The following is an 8,037-nucleotide window of genomic DNA, read 5'->3' as shown; positions in this document are numbered from 1 at the left end:
GCAAAGGATGTTGGCAAACAAAACGCTGACTTGTTGTTGTTTACATGTTGGGACTTTTGTTTTTAACTGTTTTATTCGTTTAATTAATTTATAAATATTATAACATAACCTAGAAGTTGTTTATTGTTTTTATCATTTTGTGTGGGTTTGTGTGTTTAAATTAATTACAAAAATAGTTCAGTTGTAAGAAGAGCAGAATCGTAGTAATAATAATAGTGTTTAGAATTTAGTTGAGCGGAAACGAAATAAGGATACGAAGTCTCCTGGGCTCCCAAATGAGCGAAATATAGGCTTACAAACTAAACAGAAGCATCGTAAATAGTTAGGAGCTGGTAGCTGGTGAAAACACATACAACTGAGCGACTGAGGGATAAATAGTTTATAGGTGAGGGGTGAGGATTGCGGAGTTGGCTACAATTTTAGTACAATTAGCTGGTTTTATCGCTTTGCGTCTGCTTTATATACGCATCGATCATTGGATCTCGGTAATAATTAGTTATAAATAATTAGTTTATGTATTATATATCATTAAATGTCCGCCGCTCCTCACTTCCTTCGTAGGCCGAGGGACGCAACTCCGTCCGTGTCTTGTTTAAGGTGCTGGTGCAGGAACCTCGGCGAAGCCTCCCGCAATCATGACGAGGATGCCGCCGACGAGTTCTTAGTGGAGCTTCCACCTCCACCGCCGCTGATGCAGTTGCGCTGCTTCTCAATGTACACGTTGAGCAGCCTCACCTTGCTGGGATTCAGCACGGACAGCTTCGGTTTGACCTTCTCCTCACCCAGGACAAAGTACAGCTTGACGATGCAGAAGACCGCCGCCTTGCGCACCATAGACTGCATGTCGTCCGCCGATCGCGCCAGATTCGGGAACACAATGTCCAGGTGGGCGTCCGTGATCTCCGTGCCATGGTGTTCGGTCACCTCCAGCAGGATCTTGATGGCGCACAGATTGGTGGGGAACTCGCCCGTCGCAATCACCGGATTGACAATGTTGATAGACAGGTCCAGTGGCAGAGATGGTGCTATCCTTGGTATCATCGAGTCGATTTCCCGCAAAGCCTCCTTGCTGTGCTGATAGCACTGGATGATCTTTAGCAGGATCAACTCCAGGAAGTGCATCCAGTTATGTCGCATCTTGTTGCTGCGCATAATCTTGCTGAGCACGTGCAAGCCGGCGATGACCACGTCCGTGTGCTCTGCCTCGAGAATGTTGAGCAGCATTCGCATGATCGATCTAAAGTGCTTGTTGGGCAGCTCACAGTTCCCACCCTTGATGCAGATCCCGAGGTTTGTTAGCGACGTCTGCAGCAGCTCCACGGGTTGGTCCTTCGTTAATGTCAAGGCCACACGCACAACCTCGCTTTCCATCAGATCGCTGGGCAGGATCAGCTCACCATTCTCCGCCATGCTTAGCGACACCACGTGCACCTTGGCATCGCCGGTTGGCTGTGGCGACTTGGCATTCTGGGTGGCTCTATCCCGATCCAGGTTATCTAGACGCATGGTGGCCGACTCCGGAGTGTTCGACTGCGTGGTGTTGGCCGACGACTGCGTCTTGGAGTTGGAAGACAAAGAGGCACACGAGTCTTGCTGGCCCTGATCGTGATACTGCAGGTGTCCATTAAAGCCATTGGGCGCCAGCGCCGTCTGGTACTGGCCGCCGAAGCAGTGCCGGATCTCCTCCGACGTCTTTTGAATGTTGTGCTGAATGTCCAACTCCGAGGAGAAGAGCAGCTCCTGCTCCACAGAGGACTGCCGCGAGCGGGGACTAGTGGAGCTCAGGCTGAGCTGGTGGTGGCTCTGGAGCGAGGCAAATGGACCCACAGAGGGACTTTGCAGGGGCTTGGGACTGCTACTGCTCAATGGAGAGCTACTAGGCGAATTGGCACCCGAATTGCCACTTTGGCTTTGCCGCCGCATGTGCGACTGGATGCAGGAGCGTGCCGAGTCCTGGTATCCCTTTGGCAGATTGGCCAACAGCCGGGTCATTTGCGGCGTGTTAAGGTTATAAAGGGCAACCAGGCAGCTCCTGGCCTGGGAGCGCAGTTCCATCGACTTCTGGTCCGCCGCCAACTGGGCCAGCTTAAGGACCGTTCGCTCGCAGGCCTGACTCTGGTCGCTAGGGAAGTCGCTGCTCTTGCAGTATGTGTTGGCCAAATCCGTGAGGAAGCGCAGGATGGCGATACGTGTCTTGGTTGTTGGCGTCTGCGTGGAGTCCGAGATGATCCTGAATAGCTCCTTGAGCTGCAACTGCGTTGGAAAGTACTCGTGAACCACCTGTAGCGTCTTCCAAATCTTGCTGTGCATCGAGTTGAGGAGGTCGGTGCCCAGTTTGTTGAACAATCGCGTCAGCAGGATGAAAAGCCAGTCGTGCAGCTCGGGCGCATGGACCAGAATCAGCTCAGTGACTGTGTCCAGGAATAGCGAGTAAACCTTGGTATGAGTGTCCATGAACATCTTACGGAACATATCCAGGACGCATTGCAACTGCTGCTGAGTGAGCTCCTTTCCATCGGCTAGATACTGTGTTAGACTGATCAGCCCATCTTTCCTTTCAGACCAATGCGTCGAGGCGCAGAACTGAATGATCGTCTCAATGTCGTCAAATGGCGCACGCTGCGTGCTCCAGTCCAAACGGGTGTGGCTCCCGCTGAGCGAGTAGTTGGATTTATTACCTCTAGTGTAGCTAGAGTCGAAAGATCGCTCTGAGCACACAGAACTGGCCTCGGAATCGATGTCATCGGACTCATCGCGACCCAGAAGCTTCCTGCCCATCCGCATTCCACCGCTGCGCATGTAGTCGCCGGACACGTAGTCCGGTTGTCCATCATCTGCGCCGCCTAGTGTGTGCTCTGCTTCTCGGGATTGCGCCAGAAGTCGAGCTGCCGCCGATGGTCTCACGGGGTTGTTCCTCTCAGGCGTTCGTCGGGATCCCGCTCCTGTGGAGTACATACTGCGCTTCATCAGGCCACCACCTGACCTAGTTGGACTCGTTTCCCTGGAGCTGGCTGTGCTTCGTGGTATTCCAGAGGCCTTCTTGGGTATGGCGCCAGTGGCTCCACGGTAGTAGTTACTAATTCCGCCGTACTGATCCCGCAGCTTAGTGCTTGGAGAGGTGGAACGTGATCCTGGCTGTGACTGAGACACTCCTGCTCGTCCTCGGGGGCGTGGCGTTACCGATCCCGGCGTGGTGGCCGGCGTGCCACCGCTATTGGAATTTAGACGTGGCCTGGGGAGGGACCCACTGGCCGCTGCTCCTGTCATCGGTGCCTGCTGGGAATTGCTGGGTCCCAGAGGCTTCCTTTGTCTTGAATAGAGTGTATATTGCGCCCTGGCTTTGGCTCTTTGGGCAGCAGCAGTGTCCACGGCCGAAATGGATCTCATACTGGGCGTGGGCTTTTGCAGAGTTCCAGGAGTTCGGCCAATGCGGGATACAGTTCGTCTTGTTTCCGGTGGAGCAACACTTCCTCCTCCTCCACCGCCATCTCGCTCTTTTTCCAATGCCCGCTGGGCAGCTATATCTAGGGTGCCATATATCTGATCTGCCAGTTCCGGAAAGTGACGTCTGAAAGCCCAGTAGGCACATCTGGAATGGCGGCGAGCCTCGCTGTCCGCATCACCAATGGACTTCTTCAAAGTATCCCTTAGAACAGTGCCATGCCTCTCCAGCGATTTGGTCTGCCACTCCTCGAAGAGCAGCACCATTAGCTCGCAGAGTGTGGATCTTATGTCCTTAGATTTTGACTGATTTAGGGTTTCGGTGTAGATCTTGAGCAGCTTCGGCGCGTGCGTATACTTGATGATGTACTTCAAAGCCAACGTGGAGGCTGAAGCTATGACCTTTGCGCTGTTCTGTATAAGATTGATCAGGTGCTCCAAAATGCTCCAGCAAAAGGCATCCAGCTTGTTCCTTAACGTCTTGGACATATAGGCGATGGTGATACACGCTTCGCGGATCACCTGCGAGCGCAACTCTTCCTTGAGGATGTCCACGAAGCTCAGCGACAGCTCCTTCAGCTGCACGGCCACAAATTGTGGCTGGGTGTGATAACTGAGTACAAGCAACGCCCGAATCTTCTTCAAGGCATCCACGCGCTTTTCCCAGTCTGCGTTCTTGTCGCTGATGATCACCAGCACTTGCTTGTAGATGTCGTCCATGTCCTTGGCGTGAAAGATGTTTAACTGTGGGACCGTCTCAAAGCTGGCCTCAAAGGTCTCCATGGTCACGGCGCCGGCATCGCCGCTCACATCGTTCGTACTGGGTTTGGAGCGCAGTGATGACGAGACAGCCGAGTGCAGTGGCCGCTTCATTATCCGGGTGGGTCGCTCCCTAACCCCAATGTTGTCGGCCTCATCCAAGCCCACTCCATTGCCATTGCCATTGGTATTTTTCAGGGCTGAAGGCATCAGAAGGCCTTCCTGCTTGACCTGGTCGAACTTTTGCTCCAACATCGCCAATTTCGATGCGGGCACGTCCTCCATGCGACGTAGGTCTGGTCGCAAGCGATCCCCCACATGTTTGTAGATCTCGACCAGCGTCTGAATGGCAGCTTCCCTCACATTGACCGTGGGATCGCCGAGCAGGGCACAAACTGGTGGAATATAGACGCGCACGCTCAACTGCTGAGTGCCGTACTCATGAAGCGCATTCACAATTGTCTGCAGGAACTCCTCGCGCACCTTGGCGTTCTTGTGCTTGAAGCAGCTGGTGGCCAGCTTATCGATCAGCGCCTGAGGCGGAAGCACTCGGTGCTCCATGAGGTCGCGCAGCAGAAGTTGGGCCTTCTCGCGGACTGTGTCCCTACTGTCTCCCAACCTATCGATCACATGTGGCAGAACGGTGGCTGTGTATGCATTAAAATCGCTGCCCAGTCGCTTGATAAGCTCCGAGAACGCCTCCAGGGACTTTTGTGCAATCTTGAAGTGGCTGCCCGTCAGCCAGGGCATCAATCCATCGATGAGGAAGCCCATGTCCGTGCAGACAATCGAGTTTGTGTCGTCGCTCAGGAATGTCACCAGATCCTCGGCGAGCTGCACCTTCACGCGCATATCCGCCTTGGGCATCTGCTGGATGAAGCCATCCAGATCGCTGGGCTTGCGGTAGGCCATCGTTCCGGGTGTCTATCCGTCCTCCTTGCAGCGGCAACTGAAATAAACCAGGCGGTTGTGTTAGTGTTACTGCAGTATTTGCCAAATTAAATTAAAGTTGCATGAGACTGGGGCAAATTTTGGCGCAAGGATGCAGGTACCATAAAACTGGAGGGCTATTAAATACGAAATTGATGGCAAAAACAGGAAAGATTTCAGAGCAGTGAAAAAGTGTTATTTGTATTCGAGAGAATGTTTACAAGTGTACGGTATAAAGCGAACTGATATTTTGTGGTAGGAACTCCATGTTGGGATTTCAAAACTACTACATGACTAACTTGACATTGGTTTTTTTGTGTTTAAGATTTAAACATTTTATATTACTAATACTTATGAGGGTTATGTTACCAAAGAACATTAATCTGTTATAAAACAACACTTGCTCACTGTAAACTTTCAAGAAACAACAACACCGTATCACAAGAAATAGCTTCTGGGAATTTTATGATATATAAGGCTTACTGGGGTAATAAAACAATAAGTTTTGTGCATGGTGTTCGTAATAAAAATCTGAGAATAAACTGTATTTCCTAATAAATGAAAGAGGAAATTTAAAGTATCTGCTGTCTAGAAATCAAAAGCAGTGACTAATAGAATGTCCTGTCCTCCCTGGCGAAATGTTCCCGCCAAATCCTGCACATGCTCATCGGCCTGTATTTTATCTGTGGTCTGCTCGTGCGCATTGGAGCCCCAAAAAGCAGCAACAGCCAGTTAGTTGGCCAACAATTTGCGTGTGAGGTGAAGTCACAGAGCCAGAATAGCGATAAATCGAGATGGTAGCAGTAGGGGAGTGGAGTGGAGTGGAAAAGTGGGCTCAAGCCCGAAGAGAGCTGGAAATGTAGGTGAACGGCTGTGCGGGTGGCGATGGGCATGGATACATGGCTACATGGATGTGTGGCTGCATGGATACTTGGATACTTGACTGCCAGAGTTGCCGGAGGGGGTTTCGGGGGCCACGGACACCCAGATGGTGGGGCGTTGTTACGTGCACGAAACGTGAATCATCTCAGGGGCGCCGAGAGCGTGACGAAGTCAGGGGAAAAGTGGGTGGCGGACAGGAAGCAACGTGCTCTGTCTATGGATTTATATATGGAGATTCGAATTTGGATTTGGGATTCGATCAGCAACATTTTTGGCATTGTGCGCTGCCGTCACAAAACCACAATTTGCGTGCGGAGAGTAATATTATTTATACGCACTGAACAACAAAAAGCGGTTTTGGTATAAGAACAATCTGCCAATAACTATAATTATAGATCTTTTTAGAGACCAAATGGGAACTAAAAAAGGTTCGTTTGAAACAAAGTAGACAAGGCAAAACTAAGGTCACAGTCATTAATATAAATTAATCAAGTGCTGACACCAGGTCCAAACCTTTAATAAAATCATACCGATTTTTCTTTCTGTGCAACAATGGACTGGGCAGAATGAGATAATATATCTAAATTGCTAAGCAACAACAGCGACTTGTTGAGAGCGAACGAGAGCGAGAAATCGGAGAGAATCGGTTTCTCATTCCACTAAAAATTAGCATTTGCATACGCAATTTTCTATTTATAAAAAAACATCAACAAAACTTGCTTTCGTAACTATTTTTCAGGGTTTTTCGCGGCGATAAGATATGAACTTGTTAATCAAAGTGCTGGTATTCGAGGTTAAAATGAACCTAAGAAAATGTTTGCCAGCAGCTGGTCGTCCGATATTTTTTGGTTAATTAATTGTTGAAGAATTGCCGGCGAAGGCGACGTCATTCAGCGGCTAAATGTCACGAGAAGAGAGAGCAAATGAGAGAAGAAAGAGCGGAAAAGTGTCTTATTTTAACACAATTTTGTTTTTGTATCTTCATGATACGCACTCACATACACACACACACACACACACATACCTATTTGCAAATCCGGCTGCGCTGCTTCTTCCTCTTTTATATTTCTCCTCCTCCTCTTCTTTGCTTTTTGTTTTGGGCTGGGCCGCAGCAGCAGAAAAAAAACTTCAACAACTGCTAGTTGTTGTTGCCCTTTGGCAAGCCGAAGAATTGATTTTCCAGTCGTCGGTTGGAAAAAGCGTTGCCAAACACCGCAAATACGCGTAACGAGTTGACTAAATTTACTTTCGAGCACAGCCAAATTGAACAATTGCCCCGCAAAATAAAAAAATTTAAAGCAGAGATCACAGTTTTGTTTTGTTTGCTCTTATTGTTGTTGTTGTTCGTTGGGCAGCGCAGTCGGTTTCACTTTGTCATTGGTATTTGTTGCTGTTGCTGCTGCTGCTGCTGTCTCTACCGTTATTGTTGGGCTGCAACAACAAACAGTTCACGAAATTCCAACGTCTTCGGGGCAGCGCTAGTTTTTCTCCCTCCCACTCGCTCGCTGTCTCTCTCTTTCCCACTTTCGGGTGACGCGCTTGGGGTCAGGTCAGAGGCTGTGTTTTTGCACTGTGTTTGCGGTCGCCGAGCGTTTGCTGTGCCCGGCAAACATCACATTTTGCAGCGAAAAGGCATCGGTTCGCTGTTTGGCCACGGCTTGCGGGTTTATAACACGGTTTTCAGCTTAATTTCAGCAGCGTTTCGCCACCCCGTTGCGTTGCAAAAAAACTATCGATAGTTTGGATTAAAGCGCCTCGTGAAATCGAAGAGGAAGATAACTATCGATAAAAATACTAGATGCCAAAAATAAATACCATAAAGTACCATTTTACTTTGAAGAAATACCGTTTAAATACTATTCAGCTTAAAAATAATTTCAAGGGTTTCTTTTATTTACAAAATTTTTATTAAATATAATTCGTATTAGTACCATAAATATGAGTTTATTTATATTGCTTTTATTATATAAAACTAAGAAATTATTGTAAAAATACGCTAAAATTAAAAGATTCTTATTCCACGGT

The 8,037-nt window shown here is 48.9% G+C and overlaps 1 protein-coding gene across 1 annotated transcript; it reads right to left on the bottom strand.

The window, feature by feature from the left end:
• Window positions 1-54: 54 nt before the first annotated feature.
• chb (chromosome bows) lies at window positions 55-7,751 on the bottom strand. Its single transcript, XM_017078591.4, has 2 exons — window positions 7,037-7,751; window positions 55-5,149 (listed from the first exon to the last, which is right to left on the bottom strand). The coding sequence occupies exon 2, from the start codon at window positions 5,110-5,112 to the stop codon at window positions 634-636; it is 4,479 nt and encodes a 1,492-aa protein (XP_016934080.1). The 5' UTR covers window positions 5,113-5,149; window positions 7,037-7,751; the 3' UTR covers window positions 55-633.
• Between the last annotated feature and the right edge of the window lie 286 nt (window positions 7,752-8,037).

The sequence above is a fragment of the Drosophila suzukii genome, chromosome 3 (assembly GCF_043229965.1).
Source record: "Drosophila suzukii chromosome 3, CBGP_Dsuzu_IsoJpt1.0, whole genome shotgun sequence".
In the NCBI taxonomy this organism is placed as follows: Eukaryota; Metazoa; Arthropoda; class Insecta; order Diptera; family Drosophilidae; genus Drosophila; species Drosophila suzukii.
This window is presented reverse-complemented; position numbering and strand designations above follow the sequence as displayed.

Coding starts and splice junctions, on each gene's coding strand:
- chb (XM_017078591.4), bottom strand. CDS start 5,112: ATGGCCTACCGCAAGCCCAGCGATCTGGATGGCTTCATCCAGCAGATG.